We start from the raw sequence: 26,689 nt of genomic DNA, 5'->3' as shown, positions 1-26,689 counted from the left end.
GCTAATTGCGTAATTGAAAATAACGCAGCACCCGCCTCAGATCGATGCAGTCATAAAATTTTAACTTTATTACCTTTCTTGTCATTTTTAAACGATTAATGATCTTGCTTGACATAATTTAGCAAAACGTTGCGGGTGCGATGTATTTTTATGCAGAGTAGCTATTATTTTGTTAGTTACAGTAGTAAAGTGTTGTGACCGAGGTAAGTCTCTTATCGTAGAATTTCATGTGATTTAAATAAACTTGGAGATTTTTTTCTATACAAATTAATTTTTTTAAATTAAAATTTAATATCATGGTATATCAAGTATTTAATCTTAATGTATGAATAGTATAATCGGTTTTTGAATTTTTTTAAATTTGTATAGAAAAAAGTGTTAATAGTGCCGACAAAGTGTTAGAAAAATTGTGCAGTATGCTCCAACATAGTGAAACTTAGAGACCACATATCTGCACGGAAAAAATTCTTAGAGGTTATCCCCTAAAATTTTTTCACTACCCTAATCTGCTGAATGATATGGGCATGTCAAATTAATTGAGGGGCTGGAGGACATGGCGCATAGAAGCAGTTTTTGAAAAACGTGAAATATTAATGATTTCAAGCTAAACTAGTCTTAATGCATTTTCTGTGAAAAATTTGCTCCCGAATTCCAATTTTTAAGCCTCAAAAAGTCAGTTTGAACTTTCTTTCCGACATAAGGATCCATGAAATTTCCAAATTTCAAACACTTATTTCTCGAAATAGCAAAAATTGCGCTTATGTGCCGTGTCCTCCAAGTCCCTCAATTGTGGTAGCACCGCAACTTAAGTTAGGATGGTAACCTAGCTTTAGAGGAGGATTTTCCTGGTTTCAAGGGCTCCCACTGCTCCAGGGAATAATTTGAAAAATGCGAGTTGTCTCAGGTGTAATTGAATTGGTCAGTTACAAAAGGGATCAAAATCCAGATATTAAAATACAAAAAAAAAAAAAAACTGTTGAAACTGTATGAACCAATCCGATTTGAATTGCAGATTAATTAATAATGTGATTAATTAATTCATCGCTTTCATATACAGAGCTCCGAGATTTATAAGGGGTCAATTAAAACAGTTATTACCATTTTCCTCAAATCCTCATTTTTGGCGCTTGAATCCTTCTGTAACTGACCGATTCAATTTTGAGCTATTCTCACCAAAAAATTGATCAAATTTCAATTTCGAAGATGAACAAAATGACCCTCAGGTAAAATCTTTCAAATTTCTTGGGGACCGAGTTTCTCGGAAGGCAGGCCCCCCTATTTCCGCCCATGACTATTTCTGTCATTCAAAGGAAATCGAATGACCTTCAAATGGCAAATCTTGACGTAAAATTAAGACCGAAGTTCGTCGTCCCTCTGACCTAAGCTGCCGCGCTAAGGAAAAGCGCCGTATGGACATTTGAGAGTTGCCAAATGTCCCCGGATAAGACATGTGTATTTGAGGTAAGTTAAGCATATTACGATATTTCCGTGAAATTTTCGGATATTTTAGATTGAATTAAGAAAAAATATTTAAAAAATGCGCAGAAAAATATTCACAACTTTCTCAATAAATTCGTAATTTATCAAAGGAAATTTGGCAACTCTTGAAAGTTCATACGGCGTTTTTCCTCAGTACGCCAGCAAGGGCAAATCTCGATTTCCACGTAAGCCCTGCACTTCATGTAACACCATGCTTTTCAGGGCTTACGTGGAATGCTGCTGTGCTGTATGAACATTCAAGAGTTGCCAAATTTCCTTCAATAAAATGTTTCTTTTTGAGAAAAGATATGAATATTTTTCCTGGAAATTTTCGGGGATTTTTTGGTGAAATTGCGGACGAAATTATCTGAAAAGTTGGAAGGAAAATATTCATATGTTTACTGGAAAATTCGTGTTTTATCAAAGGAAATCTGGCAACGCCTAAAGGTGCATACGGCGTGTTTCCTTAGCACGGCAGAATGGGAGATACGCCCTTACGTCAGAGGAGCGACGAATTGTCAAGAGTACATCGACCGATAAAAAGTCCATGGAGCGAAAGCATTTACGTTCTCTTAATTTTTTTTTTTTTTTTTTTTTGGGTCGTCAACTTATAGGGGGAGTTTTTTAGGATTGGGCCGGGGTGGCTACCGCCACCTATAATCTCAGAAATACGATGCACAATCCTAGCTGTTTTTTTTTTTTTTTTTTTTTTTTTTTTTAACTTTTATTAATGAACATAACTACAAGGTATTAAATGTTTTCACGTTCCTAGCTGTACACTTGGTGGCGCTTACCAGATTTTGATCGTCCACACTACCAGATTTTGATCGTCCACACTTCAACCGTCGAACCGCACTGTTATTGCAATCGGTGGCTTCCAATCGGTCATTTTATCAGTTACGATTCACCCAAATCACACGTCACGATTGCACCGAGAAACAATGAACACAACACCGAATTTACATTGAACCGTGCAATTGATCTAAAATTCTATGTCCAGCCGGTTGCTGGCAATGACCGAATAATTGTCACCGAATAACCTTGCGGCACACAATGGATTATTAAGTCCGTTAGAGAAGCAGGACATGGAATTTTTTACTAAAATTGCAAATTTTGATGTTTAACTTGTCCAATTTTGAATTTTGAAGGACATTTCACGAGGAAACTAATGAGGCCACTTTTGAAACCTCAATTTTGTATGAACGGAGTTATAAGCTTTTAAAGTTTTCAAATGTTGTCCGACCTCTCTCATCGACTCGATCCGCTGTGCAGCATAAGGTGGCAGTGCGATCGGCACAGTTCTGTGGGGAGGAAAAACCGGTAGTGCACCGTGCACCTGCCAAAAAAGTAGCGTTACTTTTGACTTGAAATGGTGAGAAACATGAGCATTGAAAATGTCTTTACGCAAAGCACGGAGTATTGCCTGTCCTTTTTTTTTCAAAAGAACGTTTGCTTTAGTCGCATGGACTTTTTCTTTATTTTACACAAAGCACACGGCGGAGAACACGTCTGTATCGTCTTGAAGAATAATTTGCGGGGGAATTGAATATTTTGTTTCTATCTCAAAAAACAAGTGTAAACCATAAATATTAATTCGTCCTTAAATCAAACGTCCTAAAAAAGCTTTTTTGTTTAAATAAATATATTACTGTATCTTTTACTGCGATTGTGAACCAATTATTTTGAGGAGATTTTAGACCGGTGAATTTCACAATTAGAGCGAGTTTTAACTGTTTAAGGGGACTCATCAATGAGATCGGTGGAATTTTGAGAAACAAATTCCAGTCCGAAAATTCAGTTGTTACCGCTCTCTGCGGCAAGTCGGAAGTGTAACTTACTGCCGAGACTACTTACAGCTTCTGATCTTTGTCCAGATGGAGTGGTCGGTATTAATTGTGCCGGGGATTCTTTTGGTGGCCCTGATGGCACGTTTGCTAATTTACCGCTGGAGAAATCGACGGGTACTCAAATTCATGGCCTCCGTCCCTGGACCCACTTGCATTCCATTCTTCGGCAACGCATACCTCACCCTCCGAGTCAATAACACAGGTAAATATAGCTTTTTAAGACTGCATCTGTGTCTATGGGATAAAAATGTGCCTTGCCTAATAATGTTAACCTCAGTTAGCATCAAAATCAATTACTATTAATGGAAAAACAGTTTGCATTTGGGAACTGCGATTTCTGCGATCCATCTATCCATCTGTCTATCTATCTGTCTACCCATCCATCTATCTATTTATCTATCTATCTATCAATCTATCTATCTCTATATCTATCTATCTATATCTATCTATCTATATCTATCTATCTATATCTATCTATCTATATCTATCTATCTATATCTATCTATCTATCTATCTATCGATCTATCTATCTATCTATCTATCTATCTATCTATCTATCTATCTATCTATCTATCTATCTATCTATCTATCTATCTATCTATCTATCTATCATCCATCCGTCCATCCATCCATCCATCCATATTGGGTTCATCGCATGTAGTAAGAGGGTTTGTATTTCTGTTGATTGTAGGGGAGTAGATCTGTGATTGGAGATATCGGAGGGAAGAGCAGTCCATAAGTATGTGTTTGATGGTTAGAGGTGATGAATTGCAGAAGTGACAGATGGGTTGGTTTTCTTTGGAGATGATATGTATGTATGTATGTGTGTATGTATGTATGTATGTATGTATCTATCTATCTATCTATCTATCTATCTATCTATCATCTATCTATCTATCTATCTATCTATCTCTCTCTCTATCCATCTCTCTATCCATCTCTTTATTCATCTATCTATCTATCTATCTATCTATCTATCTATCTATCTATCTATCTATCTATCTATCTATCTATCTATCTATCTATCTATCTATCTATCCATAACTGATAATAAAACACATCGATTGCCGGAGTCGAAAAAACCTATCTCCGCTATCATGTCTCATGTTTTTTAGGGGAGAAATTTACATTTTCTCCTGACATTTCTCCTGACACTGAAATACCCAAGTGAACAATGTTAATTTTTTTTTTTTGCTTCACTTGCGGGGCCTTGTATTGAACGCCAAACCCTGTACGCTATATTTGAGCAGTGATAAATCCAGGAGTTTTTATCTTCGTTGATCTTCATGTTTCTGAGAATCATAAGCATAAGATCTCATCGATCTCCATAACAACTTCAACCCAATATGAAAAAAATCATAATGCTGAAACGAATGCAAAAAACGCAATTAATAAGCTGACACAGACAATCTGAAAAATTTATTTTTTATTCCATTCACTTAGGAAAAGCACATAGTTCCCTGTGAAAGCAAGTTCATAAAACGTATCTATTTTATGTGCGAGTAAAAAGAAATGAATCTCCTTGATCAGCATGCCTCTTTTTTTATGGAGATAAGTGATTTAACAAAGTTGTCTTGCACCTGGGACTACTATAACAAAAAAGCACGTAAAAGTTATGTAAAGTTTGAGTTACTTACCTGAGAAGGGCAAGCGACGCGCGAATGTTTCATCGCTGCGCGGAGTTATGTCGCTGACGAGATTTTTTTATAAAAATTACCGAAAAAAAGAGAGAGAAAAAATAAGGGGAAAAAAGCAAGAAAAAAATCTGCACGATAAAAAATGAACACCCTGTGTCAAAGCTCATTCAGCTTCAACCCAAGTCTTCGTAGTAAAGAGAGAACCTAATTAGAACACTGTCTTATTCATGTGCCTCGTGTAATTGCCTGCCTACGCTGGAACCTGAATATGAAGGCATATTTCTTTTATTATAATGGTAACTCCACCAATTTTTTCATATTTCTGACTATTGCTAACTGTAGTCAACAATATGGTTTCACATTCAACCAACCGAAATAGGATGCGTTTTAAGGAAGCACAAAGTGCAAATTCCAAAGTCTGAGAGAATTTTCAATATATGTCATGGTTTTTCGCACAAAGGCACTGATATAGTAAGATATAAATGTCATTAAATGGAAAATGCAGAGGAAATTTTTCCTCGTTGTTTCGCCATTGAATATAGACGTATAACTATACCATTCTAAATTTTTCAATGATTCTAGGTATTCATCAAACTTTTCGGCAGCTTTCGAAAGAGTACCCAAGGGCAGTCGCATTTTGGGTTCTTGGTGAACCCTACCTCGTAACAGCTGATCGCCAAGTTTTTAACGTGAGTACCCTCGGTCGAAGAAAAAAATTGGGTGAAATTTGCAGCGATTCATTAAATATTTCGTTTTAAATTATTTTAAGACGCCAAAGATTTCCTGATGAAACTTAGAGTAAGAAAGTGCCTGTATATGAAATGAACAACTTACTGACAGAGACGTGGCGTGTTTTGCGATATATGGCTTTGTTAGCCATTTAAACCTATTAAAAAGGATCCGAAAACAGGGTGTTCGCGACGAACACCTTGATAGGATATATTTCCAGCCTAGATGAGCCACTCTTCATAGATTAACCCACGAGGAGTCCGCGAAACGAATATGAGACGGTGGGTCGCATAGCGGCCAGGGGCGTAGCCCCCCTAATCTGATATAATTTGCGTCGGCGCGCAATGAATGTCACACTGCATTGATTTGAATTAAATCCAATGAAAATATGGAAGTATATGTGACGAGCGCTGCAAACAGAGACATGTGGAGCACGATGGCGAGACCATGAGCGAGAACATTTAACTTGCGGCAATGGCGGCACACGGACTTTATGTCCACTTTTTTACGCCCACAGACTATTCGTCCACAATTTTTACGTCCACAGTTCTAAAGCCCACACTATTGTTAAGTCCATTACTTAAACGTCCACTAAATTAAGTCCACAAATGTAAAGTCCACTAAAAACAAATTCAAGCGTCATATTTTAGTCCGTGCGTGTAAAATTATATTGACAGTATCGAAATGAAAAAAATTAAGAGAGAATGAGGTGTTGTTATCGTAACTCATATTATAAATGAAATGTTAATTTCTTCTTTTGATTCATCTTTTCAAATTGTCTTTGGTAAATACTTGATTTCATTTCTATCCTTGAAATTTCCGATATAAAATATGCCTTAAATGTACATTATTTTTCTTTAATGAAATTGATTATTTCATTTTAAAAACATTTATTTTTAAAACGTGGTAAATATTTGTAAAACCTTTTCCAAGCAATGGCATCGATATGAATCTCGATGAGCCTATATAGAAGAAGTGATGAAAGAAACTATACAAAAATTAATAAAAGTGGAAAAAAACTAAGAAGCAAGCAATTTTTTGTGTACATCGAGCTCCTTGAGTCAAATACGTCCAATTTTGAGCGTTTGGTTGTGCTTATACCACGCTGCAGCACAGTAAAAGCCCAAAACATAAAATAATAAATTTGGATGCTTTGGAAATCATTAAATTTGACACGGCACCACTATTATATTTACAAAAAAACACATTATTTTCCAGTAGTACATATTTCTTTTTCATCAGTTTAAAAGGGAATAATCTATGCAGAGAGTGCAAACATTTCAAAATCATGAGTTGAAAAACGCTGACTCCGCGAGTTTAAATATTAGAGCCTAACACAGAGCGGAGCGGCGTGTTAGTTAGCAGCGCAGAACGCGCACTGGCGCCTACAAACCTAGCGGGATACTTCACGTATTGCGCAACGCGTGAAGTATCCCGTTAGGTTTGTAGGCGCCTATGCGCGTGTCACGCTGTTGCCTGCCGCGCCGCAACGCTTTAAGCAACTATTTCGCGTCAGAGGCGTTGCACAGTATCCTACAAGATTGAAGGCGCACGAAATAACTAGTTAAAGAGGACTTTCAATTTTGACTGCATACATACATTCCAGTCGCTTTACAGCGCGCTCGGGCGCTCTGCGACACCTAATCGCCATCCTTGCCTATTGATCCAGAGGTCATCTGGTAGATGGCATCTTGTGATTTCATCTTGAATGCCACCAATCCACGATTTTGCTGGGCGTCCCCTACGTCTTCTCCCAGGAGGAACCCAATCTAGCACCTTCTTAGGCAACCTATCATCCGCCATTCGCTGAACATGACCATACCAGACAAGCTGTTTGGTCATAATTTCAATTTTTTTTCGAAGAGAGATCACGTAAGGAACGAAAGAGTCCGTGAGATCATGAACGCCGAGCAGAACATCGTGCATGAATTTTGACTGCATCTGTTACTAAAAAATGTTTAATTTGGCATTGGACGGTTTCCTAGGCTCCCGCTTTGGTTTTCATCTTATCATATCCGTACAGTGTACACATGAACATGTGTTTTTATCTGCTCTTAGAGCCTGTTCTCTTTCATGACTTGATTCACGAGTGAAATGTTTTTAAGAATGAAGGTAGTATGCATTTATTTTTGAGGTGGTTCCTGTCATTTAAATGAGAAGAAAAAAATGTGGACATAACATGTCCACAATTTGGACAATTTTGGACATAGGTATTCATGGTTGGACATTCAATCGTGTGGACTTAATTAAGACTGGACTTAACGTTTAGTGGACATAAATAGCGGCGGACATTTATTTAATGGACGAAAGGTAGGTGGACATAAAGTCCTGGAAGCGGCAATGACATTTCAAAATCTCTGCTTCTATTTTATTTTGAAAGAAAATGCGAGGAATTTTTATTCGAGTTTTTCAAAGAATATTCTAAAGAAAATATGATTAGAAACATGAACACATTCGTTTAGGTCATGTAGAGGGAGAGGCGGTCCAATGAATTTGAGGTTTTTATTTCATGATTCCAGCAACTTGTGGGTAATGCATGTATTTACAATCAAAGTGTGCACGTAACATTCAAGAAAAACATTTGCTTTCACAATTTTCAGGCGCTTTCTTTGTGTTCGCAAAATATAAACAAAACGAGTGATTACGACCCCTTCAAAGCCCACTGTACGGCAATCTTCACTGCCAATGGTGAGTAACTAGACCTTACTTATTATATACATATATACATAATGATTTTGGAAAAATTAAACATTAGTAAGATATACCAATGATTTTCTACTGCTATGAAAAAATAAAATAAATATTGAATGAAATACATTTTAAAAAATCGAGTCAAAAGTTGCTCAAAAGAAATTTCGAGCTGTTCTCGTCGAAAATTTGATTGACTTACGATTTCAAACACATGGAAGATATATTTTATAATATTCCTTGGCAAAATTCCTAGAATTTTGCAACTACATGGGGGGGGGGGGTGGCAGGGTGGCTAGTTTTGCTAATGGCTCGATTTTTTCTGGTAACTTATCCCCATCATCACTTTAAGACCATTTTGTTTCAAACAGGGTCGGAGTGGCGGAAAATTCGACGGATTATCAATCCAAGCTTCCGGACGAAAGTGCTGATGTCGTTCGGGCCCGCCTTCAGTTGCCACACGAAGACTTTGCTGCAGCGCCTGCAATCACACGCCGATACCGGTTGCTACTTCGACATACTCACCCCGGTCCACTTGTGCACAATTGATATGATCTGTGGTGAGTTCCACTTCAACCCGTGCCTTAGACTGCCGTAATAGCAAAGAGATGAGCAAATGCAAAAATGAGGTTTTGAGGAAACGGGCTCAGAAGTTTCTGACCGAAAAATTTTATTGAAAGAAGCCTCCGTTCTTTGTCAAATTGCCACTAATCGTCCGAAGGACTCCTAGAAATCGTTTGGATGATTAAAAATCGACTGATTTCATTTCAATTATCACATGAAAAGGGTATTTTTCATTTTCGTACAAGCCGTGAGTGCTATATCTTCTGCATGCTTTCAGGGCACACAACAAACGCATTTTCAGGTTAGAAATTCGCAGGAGAGGGCGGCATTTTACTTGAAAGCACTGTTTTCATTGGTAAAACTACGTCATTTTTTGCGCACTTACGGCTTTCTCATATATCTCGTTTTGATACAATTCAGATGAATTTCGCAATTTTAGCTATTTCAGCGATTTCATCTAAATAAGTTTAGACGAATGTTGAAAGAAACTCGATTTCGAAAATTTGACCCTTTACTACTCTCTTTTCTATCACGCAGTAGAGTCGTTGACGGGCCCGTTGCGAGGTGCGGGGATTTGCGAATTGATGAGTGATTCCAACACTGAAAAAAAAGTGAAGTTGATTTGACATTCTGGGTGTAAAAAAAGTGTGCGAGAACTCATGAAATGCTGAATTACCGCCACAGCAGTCAGTTACACATATTGGTATTGCTAAAGTAACTGCCGTAGTGGGTAATTCAGCATTTTATAAGTTCTCGCACACTTTTTTTACACCCGGAATTTTAAATCGACCTCACTTTTTTTTCCTGTGAATGGCAGATTTCACGGAAAGAACGATGGCGCTATTAATAAATCTTGAAATCGCCTCCCACACTTAAAAAAAGCTGTTTTAGGAACTCATCCATTCAAAACGATCACATTTACGCGAGAACAAATCAGGTACACTCGTGACGTCATAGTGCATGACAAACCTGGTTTCTTCATCAAGCGGCTGCCAATTCCTTATGGAGAAATACATTGTGAACGATGAAGAGACCAGGTTCGTCGTGTAGTGTGACGTCACGAAAGTACCGGGTCCGTACGCCTAAAAGTGACCGTATTAAAAATCCGAAATTTGGGGCGTTTTTAAGTTGATTTTTTGGGGGTTTTCAGTGGTCAAAAAAATCCGGAAAAATTCCTATGACATCTTATTTCTTTCGATACAAGCAATAAAAAAAAATTGTGCAACGTGCCCAAGTTTCTTGTACGAGAATTAAGTACGAAAGGAAATTGGCCAACGTTTCAAATGGAAATGTAGTCAAACCGGCGCACAGTGCGGCCCTCTGTGGACAAAAATAAAAAATTCAGAAATCGACATCTGAATATTTTTTTCTGGGGTTTTGTCATCGTAAGAATATTTCTAACTCGCACAGTAATGGTTCATTTTTAAATTTTTCGCCCAAAATTAGTCGGAGGAAAGTGGGCGGAAAATGGATCGAGAATCACTGGTCCATTGGAAATACACAGGAAAAAGACGACAACTTTAAATGAAGATTTCTCGCTTGAAACGTATAAAATGCTCCGGGTGGTTGACAGTTTCGTAATCCTCACATATCCAACTTCAATTCCACCAAAAAGATTTGCGAATTTTTGCGACTATCAGAGATACTTGAAGTTAAAGTTTGGGTGTTTCACGTTGCTTTTACATTGTTAACATAGGGCTAATTCGAGGTTGCCAACCTCAAATCAACTTTTCTCGAAAAATACGCAAAGAATCCGGAGATATAACATTTTCTTGTTCCTCAAGTGTTTTACTTTGATAGTGCTAAAGGGTTTTCCTATGTCGGTGCTATTATCTTCATTATTTAAAGTTAAGGTGATTCGATGGACTCCATATTTTGTGTCAGAACGGCATGCGATATATCGCACCAATTGGTTTCATTTTTTCAGCTACTCGTCATTTTTCGCCAATTTTGAGATCGCAATTCTGTTGTCAGGAGACTAAAGCACTCACTTACCAATTTTAACAAAAAAATTCAACGTAATAAAGGCGTGGTTTTTTTAGAGAGAAAATATCGCATTCTAGTGCAGTTTCGATATCAAAACATGGCGTCCATCGAATCACCATTAAAATGTCTTTTACCAATTTTTGTCCGCATCGTCCATAAGGATGCCGCCTTGTACGGCGTGCGATATATCTCGGCAGATTCTATCTTTTCATCCAAATAAAAAACGAAGTCCGTTCGCTTCAATCCGAAAGGAGAATCTTTTTACTTTCATCACAAAACGTGGAGAAGACTGAAGTGGGTCGATCGCATCTCGGTGGAATTTATCGCGGCAAAATGCCACGAAATGCTCCCAGCCGAAACTCCATGGAATTTATCTTCGATGACCCGCCCTCACGTTCTCCGCGAAGTATCTTAAAATACCGAGAAACTTGAAATGCGAACGGGGGAAACGGCCTTGAACCTGAACCCCGGAGTAGGCTCCACAAGTTGGAGTCCTGCCATCCGGCTACACGGGCAGCGTCTATAGCGAAAAGGGACTCGGCACCCCAGCTGGAGACCAAGCGAGAATGGGGGCAATGACAGTGGAGTTTCAATGTGTGTCAATGTGCCAGAGTTTAAGAATTTTATTCATAGACGTACCTGCGGGCTGATTATTGACATTGATAGACAAAGCGATAGACAAAGGGAAAGGGAGCGATTCCATTGGTTGAAATGGGTGGGCCTATAGACCAAGTAAAAAATAGAACATGGTAATTGATTAAAAACTCGAGTTACAAGCCAAAAAAATACACTGAAAAAAAATCTCGGTGTATTTACTAAGAAAAGGGTAAAATTACCAAGAATTCAGGGTTCTATTCGATCCCAGTTTTTTCTTGGTAAAATTACCATTTATGGAATTGGTAATTTTACCGAGAAATCTCGGTAAAATTATTGAACTTTCTCGGTAATTTTACTTGACCTAGGTAAAAACGCCAATATTTTTTATCGACTGAGGTAGAATTACCGAGATAAAATGGCAAAGTCACCGGGAATTGATTACCAATAAAAGTGGTATTCTTACCGGAAAAAACAGTAAAAATACCGGTTTTTAGGTAAGCTTACTAGTCTGTCTTGGTAAAATCATCAATAATTGGTAAAAAAAAGTGAGATGGTAAAGGTACCAACGGACCTTGGTAAAAACGCCGGGAATTTTTTTTCAGTGTAAACAAGTAATATTTCAAGCTACATGTGGATGAGAAATAATATTAAACTTACAAGAGACAAAGCAAACGTTTCGACCGCCAAGAAACTGCGATCTTCTTCAGTGCATAAGGAATACCAAGTGCGGAAACATTTTACGAAATTAAAAACAAATAAAAAAGCTACAAAACTATTAGCAAACTATGCGAAAATGTCGCTCGAAAGAAAGCTCGATTTTTCGATCAGTTACCATGTTCTGTACAGCTTAGCCAGCCAAATGCATTTTCAAAAAGCGCGATTGTCGCGTCAAGAGCCGAGAGCGTGACTAGGAATGGGGCAAAACGTGCGATACAACTTTATCAACTTTGAAATAGGGAAAATTGCATTTCATCAAAATGAAGGAGAACTGAACTCTCCCTCGGCTGACTCAGAGACTTCAACGCAGAGTAGAAAAGTTGGATGAGGCTAAACACGAGATACTACTATTTTAACCTCCAAGAAGGTAAAATTGCGTATTTACAAAATGAAAGAGAACGTGATGTTCTATATCACACCAATTCAGTTCGTCAACCCAAGTTTCAGGTCGTGTAACCGAAGGTTCGGTTACACGGATAAAAAATCCGTTTCATTCTCAGGAGGGAGCGTTCAACTCACTGATTTTTACCAAAACTTATGACGAGGATGTTGATATCTAGTTTTTATTGTATTGTTTAAAAAAAGTACCTTTTGATACTTGTCCCGAAAGGGGACATCCCGCCTGGTACGTGATGTGCGGATTTAACGTGTGGGTTTTCTTTGCCTTGCAGAAAACATGATGGGGTGTTCAATGAACATTCAAAATAGGAACTTGGTGAGTCTTTCAACGAATTTGGAAAGGTAAGCAAACAAAACGCTAAAATAAATGAAGGATCCAGTGCATGAACGTACTAAGTAACATTTCTTGAATTATAAAGAAGAAGAAAAAGAAAGAAAAAAAGCCTAATGGTAAAAAATTACCTGCATTTGAAGGGAGATGACAAATTCAATCTAATTTCATGAGTACCTATGAAAATTCCGTCTAATATTTCAAACGTTGCATGATGTACCCTGAGAATAACCCTAACCTCGAAATGGTCAAAATACCAACTTTTATGAAGCCAAAATGAACCAAAGAGCACGGGCCAAAGGAAGATTCTTTATTGGGACTTAAGATAAATTCCCCCCCCCCCCAAAAAAAAAACCTTTCATAATATGAAAGTTAACGCTAAATTCTTTTGGGTGGAGACTTTTTCGTCCTCTACAGAATTTTTCACAGATAGAGAGACTTTAATGTCGTAGTACTCGACATTGAGGTATTAGCATTAATGGCGTGGCGTCCGTGACGTGCTTTGCGACATATCGATTTATCTGCCATTTAAACCTATGGGGAAGGGTCGATAGACAGGGTGTTCGCAACAAACACCTTAACAATCAATTTTTTACTATAGCTTCAAATGAGGAAATATCGATAATCGATCATTCACGCCTCGCCACTGATTAGCAATAGTATTAAAAATAATGTTCTACACACGTTTAGTTAAAAAAAACCAACCTCAGTTTACACGTTTTGAAGCTTACATTTGAAAAGATGGAGCTTTGCGAGAAAAAGTGATTTAAGGTAGGTACTTACTCTGCCACATGCATGCGGGAGCTCAAACTTTTTTTAAAATGCAGCTTCCCGTGTGCTTTGGGCACAAAACCAAGCTGAATATACCTACTTCACAAATGTAAAATTTGCATGCAATTTTTTATTGCTTCATCTGAAAGTGCTGAAAGAGCTGATTTCACAGTATTTTTTATATTTTTTTCTGATATGGGAAATAGTATAAAAATAGGTTTAAAAGTGAGAAAATGCACCGCCTAGTGACGTCATCTGGCGGCATTTCCCATTTAAACACATGTATTTTAGCAGATTAGATTATTTTGTCAAGTCTTCTCCAATAATTTATCAATTCATGAATCAATAGTATCCTCGTGTTCAGTTCTCTCAGTGTCTCAGTAGTTTCCACTTAAACACGAAATTCATCAAATTTCAGACACCTGCAAATTCTCTATTATGCATTCCCTGGTAAAAATTGGCAGTAGAATCTGTGTTCCAAAATACCATAGACCTACAGCCGACTTTAAGATTTCCAATAGCTTCTCTGACCGGCTACACAATTTCTTATCGCCTTTTACAGCCGATGGTGATTAAGCAACAGCCAGGCGATAAAGTGTATGCTAAACGTTACTAATTACGGATGCTAGGACTTAGTGAGTTTTTGGACTACTGCTCTCTTTTTGGGCCGTAGTATCTTGATTTATTTTACGAGGAAAGCTCCGTACTTTCGAAGGATGCCTGCCTTTTCTAATATGTTGGAGCGCCTTCAGTTTCGTGTGATACTGTGCAATACCTCTGGTGTGAAATAGTTGCTTCAAGCGCCGCGTCACGCTGCGGTGCGGCGGGCGGGTAGCCAGCGCTGAACGCGCATTGGCGCCTACAAACCTAACAGGGATACTTCACGCATTGCGCAATGCGTAAAGTATCCCTGTTAGGTTTGTAGGCTCCAGTGCGTCGCGCGTCGCCGCGCCGCTCCGCTTTGTGTTAGGCTCTAATATTTAACCTGGCGGAGTCAGCGTTATTCAACTCTTGATTTTGAAATGTTTGCACATCCTGTATCGATTATTCTCATTTTAATTGATGAAAAAAAATATGCATTAAAGGAAAATATAATGTGTGTTTTGTAAATATTAAGGTGGTTCCGTATCAAACTTAAGGTTTTACAAAGCACAAGAATTTCTACACAATTTCTCATAGCCTTTTATAGCCGATGGCGAAAAAGCAACAGCCAGACGATAAAGTGTAAAGCCCGGCGATAGGAACTATAGCCCGGCTGTATAATTTTTTATCGCTTCGTGTAGCCTCGCCGTATAATTTTTTCCACTTTCTACAGCCAGCTATATGATTTTCTATCGCCCTCTTCAGTCGGCTATAAGAACTCCTACGGTATTTTGAAACGCAGCTCTTATCGCCGATTTTTACCAGGGTTTGAATATTTGAAACAAATATTGTGTGTTCACAGATCTACGGAGATGTGTTTTGAAAAGTCGTTCAGTTTTATGTGGTGGTCCGACACGATTTACTCCCTCTTCGGAAAGAAGAAGCGCTTACTTGAGGCTGTCAAGGGTATGCGAGATCTTGCGCATCAGGTGAGTCCACGAACTGTTTTTACTGGCGATCATGAAGCTCATGAATGTATACTTGCTTGCAAAAGATCAAACGCTTCTCTCAGCATGGCATGACTTCACTGCACACATAATCTTGGTCATAATTGAAAACTATTAAAAAACCACCCAACTGGTCAGAAAAATAAAAATGGTGTAAATAAACAGACTATAAGTAAACTACCGAAATGCGATTTTTCATCATTCCGAACGATAGAGGCTGTCCTGAAAAATAAAATGTGAAAAGTGAAAACGGAAAAATAATTTGAAACAGCGAAACGTTCGATAGGCATAATACCTAGCGTCGTGAAAAGTTCAAAACTCACCAATGCAGAATTAACGGGTTTTCATTATCTACGTATTACTCTATGTTGCAGATGTTACAGCAAAAATTAGAATCGGAAAATATTACGAAGTTGAGCACACTACCATTGGGTAAGTTGCGAGAAAGAGGCATCCATATTATATATTGTATGTTACTGTGTTCGCATTACAGATTCGTCAGTGTTACAAAATGTGACAAGAGTAGGTGAGGTGATTACGGAGAGAGTCGGAAAGATATAAAGAGTAGTCCATCGCCAAAAAGGTTGGAGAAGTTAGACCGCGTTAAGCAGAGAGGAACCAAACCACAACGGCTACTGACAAAATCAACTGGGCAGTTTCATTTTTTACAAGAAAACGTCTTGTGCAAATTTGTGTGCAAATTTCAATGAATTTACTGAATCAAGTGAAGAAAATTACATACGATTTTCAAAGGTTTCCGCGATACGCTCTTTGAGAAACATTTAAATTCCTCCGTCTTGGAAAAATAGCTGATGATCTTTCTGCTGAACGCGGTAAAAATATAAAATTCAATCTTCTTCAGCCGAATCGAATCTTTACCTTGGCACGGATGGCACCCTATCGGGCAGAGCGGCGATCAGTGCTTTCGTCAACGGCCATACCACGTTGAAAGCACCGGTTCTCGTCCGATCACCGAAGTTAAGCAACGTCGGGCGTAGTTAGTACTTAGATGGGAGACCGCTTGGGAACACTGCGTGCTGTTGACTTTTTTATTTCGTTCCAAAATGTGTAATAGTGCCGAAAATGAAAATAAAAAATAGAGCAATTTCCAGCCAATCAAATTTTTGACACATTTTTTGGTTCTCCGATGAAGTATCAAGCAATGATTATTTCCCTACAATTTTCAGGATCGAGCCTCGGATCATTTCGGCATCCTATCGGGCAGAGCGAGCGATCAGGTGTTTTCGTCAACGGCCATACCACGTTGAAAGCACCGGTTCTCGTCCGATCACCGAAGTTAAGCAACGTCGGGCGTAATTAGTACTTAGATGGGAGACCGCTTGGGAACACTGCGTGCTGTTGACTTTTTTATTTCGTTCCAAAATGTGTAAATAGTGCCGAAAATGAAAATAAAAAATAGAGCAATTTCCAGCCAATCAAATTTTATAGCAATTATAACAAAAATAGCACTACCTAATGGTGTCGTAGTGCACCTCCAATGCTTCCTCTTTGCGATCGTATTTTTAAAACTTGGAATTTTAACGTTCTTTTTAGATTCAAGCAGTGGCTTGGAGGATGTCGAGAAAGAGAGTCTCTCTACTTTCATGGACTTGCTGTTAGACAACATAAAATTGGGCGCTATAACAAAAGACCAGGCCGTTGAAGAAATAGTCGAAATGTTCATAGCCGTAAGTATATGAAATATATGGCGCAATGCGTTCGTTCGACCCCTTACTAAATATTACTCATGAAAAGAAACCTAGAGGAAGCTTGAACAATAGTGACTACTTTAGGACCGCGTTTGGCAGAAAGGAACCGAGCCACTTCAGCTTCCTGGTAAAAATTGGCAGTAGAATCTGTGTTCCAAAATACCATAGACCTACAGCCGGCTGTAAGATTTCCAATAGCTTCTGCAATCTACATATAGCCGGCAACACAATTTCTTATCGCCTTTTAGAGCCGATGGCGATTAAGCAACAACCTGGCGATAAAAAGTATGCTAAACGTTACTAATTGCGGATGCTAGGACTTAGTGAGTTTTTGGACTACCGCTCTCTTTTTGGGCCGCAGTATCTTGATTTAATTTGCGAGGAAAGCTCCGTACTTTTGAAGGATGCCTGCCATTCCTAATATGTTGGAGCGCCTTCAATTTCGTATGATACTGTGCAATACCTCTGGTGTGAAATAGTTGCTTCAAGCGCCGCGTTACGCTGCGGCGCGACGGGCGGGTAGCCAGCGCTGAACGCGCATTGGCGCCTACAAACCTAACAAGGATACTTCACGCATTGCGCAATGCGTGAAGTATCCCTGTTAGGTTTGTAGGCGCCAGTGCGCCGCCGCTCCGCTTTGTGTTAGGCTCTAATATTTAATCTCGCGGAGTCAGCGTTTTTCAACTCATGACTTTGAAATTTTTGCACAGTCTGTATGGATTATTCTCATTTTAATTGATGAAAAATAATATGTAGTAAAGGAAAATATAATGTGCGTTTTGTAAATATTAGGGTTACATGTAATATTATTCCGTACAAACTTAAGGATTTACAAAGCACCCAAATTTCTACACAATTTCTTATAGCCTTTTATAGCCGATGGCGAAAAAGCAACAGCCTGGCGATAAAGTGTAAAGCCCGGCGATAGGAACTATAGCCCGGCTGTATAATTTTTTATCGCTTCGTGTAGCCCGGCCGTATGATTTTTTCCACTTTCTACAGCCAGTTATATGATTTTCTATCGCCCTCTTCAGTCGGCTATAAGAACTCCTATGGTATTTTGAAACGAAGCTCCTATCGCCAATTTTTACCAGGGCTATTGCCAAATTCAACTGGGCAATTTAATTTTTGGAAAAATTCAACGAATTTGCTCTGTGCTATGCAAAAAATTCATTGAAAATTGCAAAAACGTCCGCACAAACGTTTTCATGTAAAAAATGAAATGGCCCGATTAAATCAGGCAATAGCCTATGTGGCTTGGCTCATTTCTATTTAACGCGGCCCTAATAGTCTTTTGATGAATTATTGATTTGAAAATTTTAAAAAATATTGAAACCAATAGCTCTCTAACTCCGCAAATTTAATTATTTATTGATGTAATAATATGCATCTATCCAGCCGATCTCCGATATATGTCGGCTATTTATAGATAATATAATCTCTAGTCGAGACGCCGCACAGTGGATCGAGTCAAGTAGAGAGGTCGGACATGAAATTTTTGACTAAAACTGCAAATTTTGATGTTTATTTCGTCACATTTTAGATTACAAGGGTGTTTCTGAAAGAAAATTTCACGAGAAAACCAATGGAACCACTTTTAGAACCTCAAAATGTTGTATAGACGGAGTTAAAAGCTTTTGAAGTTTCCAAATTTTGTCCGACCTCTCCCATTGATTCGATCCATTGTGCGCCGCGCTGTCGAGATTCGCCATTGAGATCCTTGGTACTTATAGCAGTTTCACGTAGAGTACAATAGAGTCGCAATGCACTGGAGCTCAGATGAAGTCACTTTTTGAGACTGTTTTGTTCAGGACTTCTGAGACTAGTGTGCGGAGATTAGCGGTACTATATCCGCGGGGTACGAGCTCCGGGGTCCGCTCAGAAAATACAGGTATAAAATTTATCTAATTAAAACCGGGAGTTTCGTACATTTTTTAATTTGTTATGATATTGGCCAATATAATTTGCCAAAATTCGCGAAATTGTTATTGAAGTAAAATAATAAATCCCCAAAACCACTCCTAGTCCGCGTTTCTCTCATAAGCCGCTGTGTTACAAAATGCCGTCGGGTTCACACTTGGTTCACACTTTCCGGCGGAAACAAGGGGCTCGAAATGGCCCGTTCATGGATTTACTTCATTGGCGCTCCAGTACATTGCGACTCGACTGTACTCTACGCAGTTTCATAATCGAATTATTTTGTCTGTATTCAGGGTTCGATTACGACAGCAACAACGGTTGCATGGATGACGAAAATCCTTGCCACTCGACCGGACATCCAGGCCCAGCTCCACGAAGAAATTCACAGGGTCCAAAAGATGACAGAGGCTGAAACAGACCAGGAAGATCTTTTCACTTTGGGGCAGCTGTCCCAGTTCCAGTATTTGGATATGGTCGTCAAAGAGACTCTCCGCCACGTCACTGTTCCGTTTGTCCTTCGGCATCTTAGCCAGGATCTCACTCTTGAAGGTAACCACTGGCCACGTCATGTTCGCGGCCAGCACGACATGTGCATTGGCGCCTACAAACCTAAGTGGATACTTCAAGCGTAGCGCAATGCGTGAAGTATCCCTGTTAGGTTTATAGGCGCCAGTGAGCCTCTCGCGCTGGCAACACGCCGCTCTGTTCTGTTTGACTCTAATGTTTAAACTCGCAGTCAGCGTTTTTCAACTCATGATTTTGAAATGTTAGCACACTCTGCATGGATTATTCTCATTTAAATTGATGGAAAAAAATATGCATCAAAAGAGAATACAACGTGTGTTTAGTTAATATTAAGGTGGTTCCTTGTCAAATTTAATGATTTCCGAGGCATTTCAATTTTTTCTTTTATATTTTGTGCTTTTACTGTGCTGCAACGTGGTGTAAGTGCAACCACACGCTCAAAATTGGACGTACTCGACTCTAAAAGATCAATGTACAAATGAGTTAAAACTAAAAATTGCGTGCTTTATAGTTTTTTTCCTCTTTCATTCATTACTCTGTACAGTTTCTTTGAACAACTACGGCTCATTGAGATTAATGGGGCCGTCCCTAAATTACGTAACGCTTTTGGGGGAGGGGGGTCAAGGAGAGCGGCACGCCATTTTGTTTTTACGTGTCAAAGGACAGGTACCTACGCCACAAAAGCGTTATCGGTGGGAGGGGGAGGGTCAAAAATGCCGAAAATGTGCGTTACGTAATTGAAGGAGGCCCCTAGGACCAGCATGCTGTATGTTATCAGTTATGTAATAAGTACCTACTTCGCAATACTGCCGTGCTAAGGAAGAACGCCGTATGAACCTTTAGGGGTTGCCAAATCTCCTTTGAGAAATCACAAATTTTCGAGAATAATTACAAACATTTTTCTCTCGATTTCTTAGGGAATTTTTGTTCGTTATTTGATCTAAATAGCCTAAAAATTTCAACGAAAAATATTGATAACTTTTCTCAAAAATAAACATTTTATCAGAGAAAATTTGGCAACTCTGGAATGTTCATACGACGCACAGTGGATCGAGTCAATTAGAAAGGTCGGACGTGAAATTTCTGACTAAAACTGCAAATTTTGATGTTACTTTCATCATATTTTAAATTTCAAGGGGTGATTGTGGCGGAAAATTCCACGATGAAACCAATGGAACCACTTTCAGACCCTCAAAGTTTTATATGAACGGACCTATAAGCGTTTAAAGTTTCCAAATTTTGTCCGACCTCTCCTATTGACTGGATCCACTGTGCGACGTTTTTCCATAGCAAGGCGGAATAAGAAATAGAGTGTGATTTTACTCCACAGATGGAAGAGTTCTGCCAGCTGGTTTGCGTGTGATGCTGAATACTTTCACCTTGCACCATGATCCAGAATACTGGGAACGACCTAGCGAGTTCTACCCATCGCACTTTTCGCCCGAGAAAGAGACCGCTCGCCCGAAAGGCGTTTTTCTCCCATTCATGTGCGGACCGCGGATTTGTCCAGGTAATCACGAATCATGGATCGATGGTAGAACTGTGGAATCACAATGAGGGGCTTGGAGGACATGGCGCATAAGTGCAGTTTTTGGAAAAATTGAGCTATTAATGATATCAAGTGGACGTATTTCTATCAAACGGAACTAAGCGCCATCGGGGGAGGAAGGGGGGGGGGCTTAGATTGGCGGGTGTTGCAGAACGCAATGCTCGTTCCATCCTATACTCGCAATCGGTGTTCGAAACATCACCTTTGAGTTTTAGGAGCCATGTGGCGCATCAAGCCCGATTTTTCGGCGCCATTGGAGATTTTTTAGGGGCCAAATTGACTTTTTGCCTACATATTACGGCGCATGAAGTGAAAAGTTAGACGCAAGATGTTTTCGTAACAGAACTAGTGAGTAGCTGTAACTTGGGGAAGACAAAAGCACTAAGAATGAAATCGTGAAGAATTGAAAAAGCAAGCTTTCAATTGTAGTGCTGAAAATTCTGAGATTTCTCAATTCAAATAGATTTGTTTTTCTTTCTTTATATGACTTCCTATGATAATCCAGATTTGTAGGAGGCAATTTTCAGGGGCCACGTTGGCGCAGAGCTTTCATTTTTTAGGCACCATGACCGATTTTTTAGGCGCATTTGGCGCCTGTGAGTTTCGAACACTGCTCGCAATGCTTTTTCCATGGTGCTAATAAGTTCCGTTTAACAGAACGCGCTATCCGGGATTCTTAAATCCTCAAAAGGAACTCAATTTGGCGCCTACTTCGCCGTTTTACAGAAATACGTCCAAGTAAAACTAGTTCCAATGCATATTCTGTGAAAAATTCGCTCCCAAATTCCGATTTAGAAGCATCCAAAAGTCAGTTTGAACTTCCTTTCCGCCATGGGGATCCGTGTGATTTAGGAACTGCAAACACGTGTTTCTCGAAATAGCAATTACTGCACTTACGCACTTTGTCCTCCAAGCCCCTCAATTATGTTTCATTTTTTTTAACTAACTAAAATACCTCTTTGAAATGTCCTGTGAATGCTTTTGAGCACATGCAAAAAATTTCAAGGAAACGTCCGTTGGATAGGATACTTAGAGCCAATAAAAATTAAGGGAGACTTGCAACGTCGCAAACGCGAGGTGCGCATTTTCGACTTCCCTGGTAAAAATTGGCAGTAGAAATCTGTGTTCCAAAATACCATAGACCTGCAGCCGGCTGTAAGACTTCCAATAGCTTCTATAGCCGGCTACACAATTTCTTATAGCCTTTAATAGCCGATGGCGATTAAGCAACAGCCTGGCGATAAAGTGTATGCTAAACGTTACTAATTGCGGATGCTAGGACTTAGTGAGTATTTGGACTACCGCTCTCTTTTTGGGCCGCAGTATCTTGATTTAATTTGCGAGGAAAGCTCCGTACTTTTGAAGGATGCCTACCATTCATAATATGTTGGAGCGCCTTTAATTTCGTATGATACTGTGCAATACCTCTGGTGTGAAATAGTTGCTTCAAGCGGCGCGGCGGGCGGTAGCCAGCGCTAGGTACTCTAGCCAGCGCTGAACGCGCATTGGCGCCTACAAACTTAACAGGGATACTTCACGCATTGCGCAATGCGTGAAGTATCCCTGTTAGGTTTGTAGGCGCCAGTGCGCCGCCGCTCTGCTTTGTGTTAGGCTCTAATATTTAATCTGGCGGAGTCAGCGTTATTCAACTCATGATTTTGAAAGGTTTGCACATCTTATATGGATTATTCTCATTTTAATTGATGAAAAAAATATGTATTAAAGGAAAATATAATGTGTGTTTTGTAAATATTAAGGTGGTTCCGTATCTAACTTAATGATTTCCGAAGCACACGAATTTCTACACAATTTCTTTTACCTAGCCTTTTATAATCGATGGCGAAAAAGCAACAGCCAGGCGATAATAAGTGTAAAGCCCGGCGACAGGAACTATGGCCCGGCTGCATAATTGTTTATCGCTTCGTATCCCGGTCGTATGATTTTCTCCGCATTCTACAGCCAGCTATATGATTTTCTGTAGCCTTCTTCAGTCGGCTATAAGAATTCCTATGGTACTTATTTTGAAACGCAACTCATATCGCCAGTTTTTACCAGGGTTAATAATTCATCGATGTTCTGAGCCGCGGCCTTTGAATAACGATCGCATTGTCAAATTATTGGAATGTAATTGAGGGTAGATTATGATAAGAAGTTAAAGTTGCTGTAATGTTACTTATTAAATTTCGAATTTTTATAATTGCGATTGCATACTGCCTTATTTATCCAGTTCAAAGCGCTAAAATTATCGTAACATCACAAAACAAAGTCACAATCGAGATGTTGCATGTGTGAAGAATTTGCGATTTGACTGTTGATTCTTCTGTAAAAGTTCGCAAGAAACCAGATGGTGCCACTGGTTTTCTCTGAAATCATCTCCCAAGCTCAAAAAAAGCTCTTAAGTTGAGGCCAAAATGGAGGGGATATCCCACCCTACCCTGAGAGTCCACCTCTACATCAAAACAAAGTCTCCATGCAATGATAGGGAGCAAATTAATACATTAGCAGGGCTGCCACTTTATCTGGGGACTCTAAAACTGAAAACACGGCATCACTGCTAATTTATTTGCTCCCTATCTTTGCATGGAGAGTATTTGTTTTGATGTGGACGTGAACTCTCAGGGTAGGGTGGGATATCCCCTCCATTACGCCCTCAACTTGAGAGCTTTTTTTGAGCTTGGGGAGTTGATTTCAGAGAAAACCAGTGGCACCATCGTGTTTCTTCGAACTTTTACATAAGAATTAATAGTCAAACCGCAAATCCCTCACACATGCAACAACTCCATTTTTGGAGTAGTTGCGTGTTGCCTATTCTACCCGATTCCGGGCGCAGAACCTATCTACAAAAATGGAACATGGTGATTTTTGACGTTATTATTAAAATTAATTGACGTGTAGTGAAGATTTACCATCATTCTTGTGTAAATTCCCTATACTTAAACCCATTAATTGCTTCCAATGCAAATGAGTCTTCCCTTGCAATATATTTTTCCTTCCATGGGAAAATGCGTAAGCGCTAATAAATTGTTGAAATTTTTCAGGGAATAAATACGCCACGCAGTCAATAAAATTGCTGATGGCCAACATGATTAAAAAATATGAATTCTTCACTGAGGAGAAACCCTGCCAGGATTTTCTAGAGGATGAGTATCGTATCATGTTCATGCTGTGGCCTACATCAGGATTCAATGTCCAGATAAAGAATCGCTCTAAGACTATCAGAATCGCACAAAATGGCTGAGCTTCATTCCTAAATTATTGTGTTAAGTCACTTCATTCCTAAATTATTGTGTTAAGTCACTTCATACCTAAATTATTGTGTTAGTGTTAAGTCATAATTTTAAAGATACCTACACATCATCTAAGATATGATATGGATGTGAGGAAAATTTTTGTCAAATATTGACCGAAAATGAACGATGGTTTTACATCTAACGCGGAAGCAAAAGAGCTGGAAATTTTCAGCTGCAACAGAATGCAGGTAGGTATTGTGCAGGCACAAAGAAGGAATATTAATTTGATGAAATTCCCTTCTACGCTGTGTTTTATGAAACTTGACTTCGAAGAGAAAATTCGAAACAATTATATCAATTTTTTCCCCTTTTTTTTCTATTTTTTCTTTTCTGGTGAGTGCTGCACTAGGTGGGTTTAAAATATCCAAGGAAACACCCAGATCTGTACAAACGTTTTGCTAATAACAAAACTGCACAAGAAAAATTTGGAAGAAATTTGGGAGAGCTCAGTGAAACTAGAAAAATTATTATGAATATCCATGCAAGAGCAGATTTAATATCTCTTTTATATTTTGACTCTCATTTTCATATTCAAAAAAATTTTAACAGCAGGAATTTTGTGACTTTTAAAAAAAAAAAAAAAAAAAAAATTAATAAAACCAATAATTTGAAAAGTAAGTATTATTTTCATCAAGAGTTATAAAAGACTGAAATGTTCCCTCTAAAATAGCTTCTTTAGCTTGTGGGGCTACAAAAAATTGTTAACTTTAAAAAAAGTTTGCCTTTGACAGCCACAGAAATGGTTAATCAGCTCGAAATTTCAAAAGGATCTTTTCAAATTTTTCCCCTTGAGAAATGAGACTTGGGGGGGGGGGGGGGTTCCAAAACAACATTCAGTTACTGAGGCAAGACATTTTTAAGAGGCAGGTTTGTGTGGAGCAAAATTCTTCACCCTACTAAAAGGCAGGAGTCCATGAATCTGTTCGAAGAAGTTCACCTGCAAAAGAAGATCAATGAATGAGAATGGGAGGAGTTGATCTAAACATAAAAAACTGCAATTCTTCAATATTAAGAACAAGACTTTTATTCCTGGCTTAAAATAAATTAGTGTTACATTCGTTTTTTCGTACAAGTTAAACAGAATGAAAAGTAGTGGGTACTAAAAAATATTACTTCTATCAAGTAAGAAAATGTACATGCCTAGGGACTTTTCAGCTCCGACAAGAACAAGAAACATCTCGATGACTATGCTGCAGAAATCGAAGGTCAAAGAGAAAAAAGTACAAAAGAATTTTGGATTCAAGCACAGTGGTTTGCTCTCTAATGAAGGCTAGTCCTAATTTCACATCGGAGAGTTGCCACGGAGTTACAATTGTGCTACCATGTGCTGCTAATTATCGTGTCAGAAATGATCAAATATGTATTCAATGGAGAGACTTCAGTATAAATTAGAATCAGTAAAAACAATGTAATGGTTGGACAGAGGGGGAAAAAAACATTTAAAAAATTTCCATCACTGAATCAAGCAAAAAAAAAAAACCACACACACACACATGGGAAACCCATGGTGTCTTATTTCTATTTAATGTCGCCTTTTTTATCCCTTTCCTTTGATTCCAGTTTTTGTAAATATCTATGTCATTACAACCCCTCGAGGATCCATGTCTTCTTCTGAGGTTTTACAAGACTTAAGATAAAAAACAAAGCCTCTTCCCTGATTGAGAATCAAGTACATCGATTTCATTCTTCAAACAGGATTAAAATTTTTTTCGTGATGTTGGTGCTATTTTTGATGCTAAATGATTAATGTCTGATCTGTAATTTAAACGTTTAAAAAGAAAAAGAAATTGGTAAAAATTGAATAAAATTAGATAAGTACCTGAAGTAATTAGAGCTGTCATTAGTCCTAATATATTGTTCTTCCTATCTTTCCCCCAGTTCCCTCACATTTTTTTCTCTCTCTCTCTCAGGAAAAAAGACTTGCATTGTGAAAAAATATAATTAAATTCACAGAGTTGCAGAAGATTTGGTCAAAAGTAAGTTGAATAATTACCATCATAATTTTTCCAAAAAAATGAAATTTATTTTTTTGATAAAAAGTTGGTGTAGGTGAGACCAAAGACTTCGGAATACTTCAGGGCTGCAATGTCAGCCAAAATCTCCAGAAAAAATTAATCTCGAACCTTGAAAATATGACTGGAACTACCAAATTATTAAAATACTCAGTTTTTAGCCAAACGTCTTCCAGTCCTAATAATTGTGGCTAAATATGGCACTTATTTTAAAGGTTCTTGAAAAATTTAAGTGAAAGGAGTTTTTTGCATGGAAAGCTAAGTGGCTGTAGTTACACAAATTTGTTTATTTTCTTGAAACGTTTATGCACCTGCTTTTGGCATACAGTACGTAATAATGTCTCTGATGC

The 26,689-nt window shown here is 38.6% G+C and overlaps 1 protein-coding gene and 2 non-coding genes across 3 annotated transcripts; all 3 read left to right on the top strand.

Annotated features, from left to right (window-relative positions):
* Positions 1–165: 165 nt before the first annotated feature.
* Positions 166–25,997, top strand: LOC109034650 (probable cytochrome P450 4d14). Its single transcript, XM_019047903.2, has 12 exons — positions 166–203; positions 3,354–3,528; positions 5,546–5,652; positions 8,293–8,380; positions 8,752–8,940; positions 12,916–12,985; positions 15,190–15,316; positions 15,709–15,766; positions 16,889–17,022; positions 19,257–19,512; positions 20,819–20,998; positions 24,076–25,997. The coding sequence occupies exons 2-12, from the start codon at positions 3,354–3,356 to the stop codon at positions 24,273–24,275; spliced, it is 1,584 nt and encodes a 527-aa protein (XP_018903448.2). The 5' UTR covers positions 166–203; the 3' UTR covers positions 24,276–25,997.
* Positions 16,262–16,380, top strand: LOC140225558 (5S ribosomal RNA). Its single transcript, XR_011900604.1, has one exon. It is a non-coding gene; the product is annotated as a 5S ribosomal RNA (ribosomal RNA).
* Positions 16,581–16,699, top strand: LOC140225559 (5S ribosomal RNA). Its single transcript, XR_011900605.1, has one exon. It is a non-coding gene; the product is annotated as a 5S ribosomal RNA (ribosomal RNA).
* Positions 25,998–26,689: the final 692 nt, after the last annotated feature.

Source organism: Bemisia tabaci, chromosome 9 (genome assembly GCF_918797505.1).
Source record: "Bemisia tabaci chromosome 9, PGI_BMITA_v3".
NCBI classification, from domain to species: domain Eukaryota; kingdom Metazoa; phylum Arthropoda; class Insecta; order Hemiptera; family Aleyrodidae; genus Bemisia; species Bemisia tabaci.
Note: the sequence above shows the minus strand (reverse complement) of the source record. Positions and strands in the feature narration are given on the sequence as shown.

Excerpts from the sequence above, each read along its gene's own strand:
- LOC109034650 (XM_019047903.2), top strand. The coding sequence starts at position 3,354 with ATGGAGTGGTCGGTATTAATTGTGCCGGGGATTCTTTTGGTGGCCCTG. Across the intron at positions 12,986-15,189 it reads CTTTCAACGAATTTGGAAAG|ATCTACGGAGATGTGTTTTG; the intron begins GTAAGCAAACAA and ends GTGTGTTCACAG. Across the intron at positions 19,513-20,818 it reads CCAGGATCTCACTCTTGAAG|ATGGAAGAGTTCTGCCAGCT; the intron begins GTAACCACTGGC and ends TTTACTCCACAG.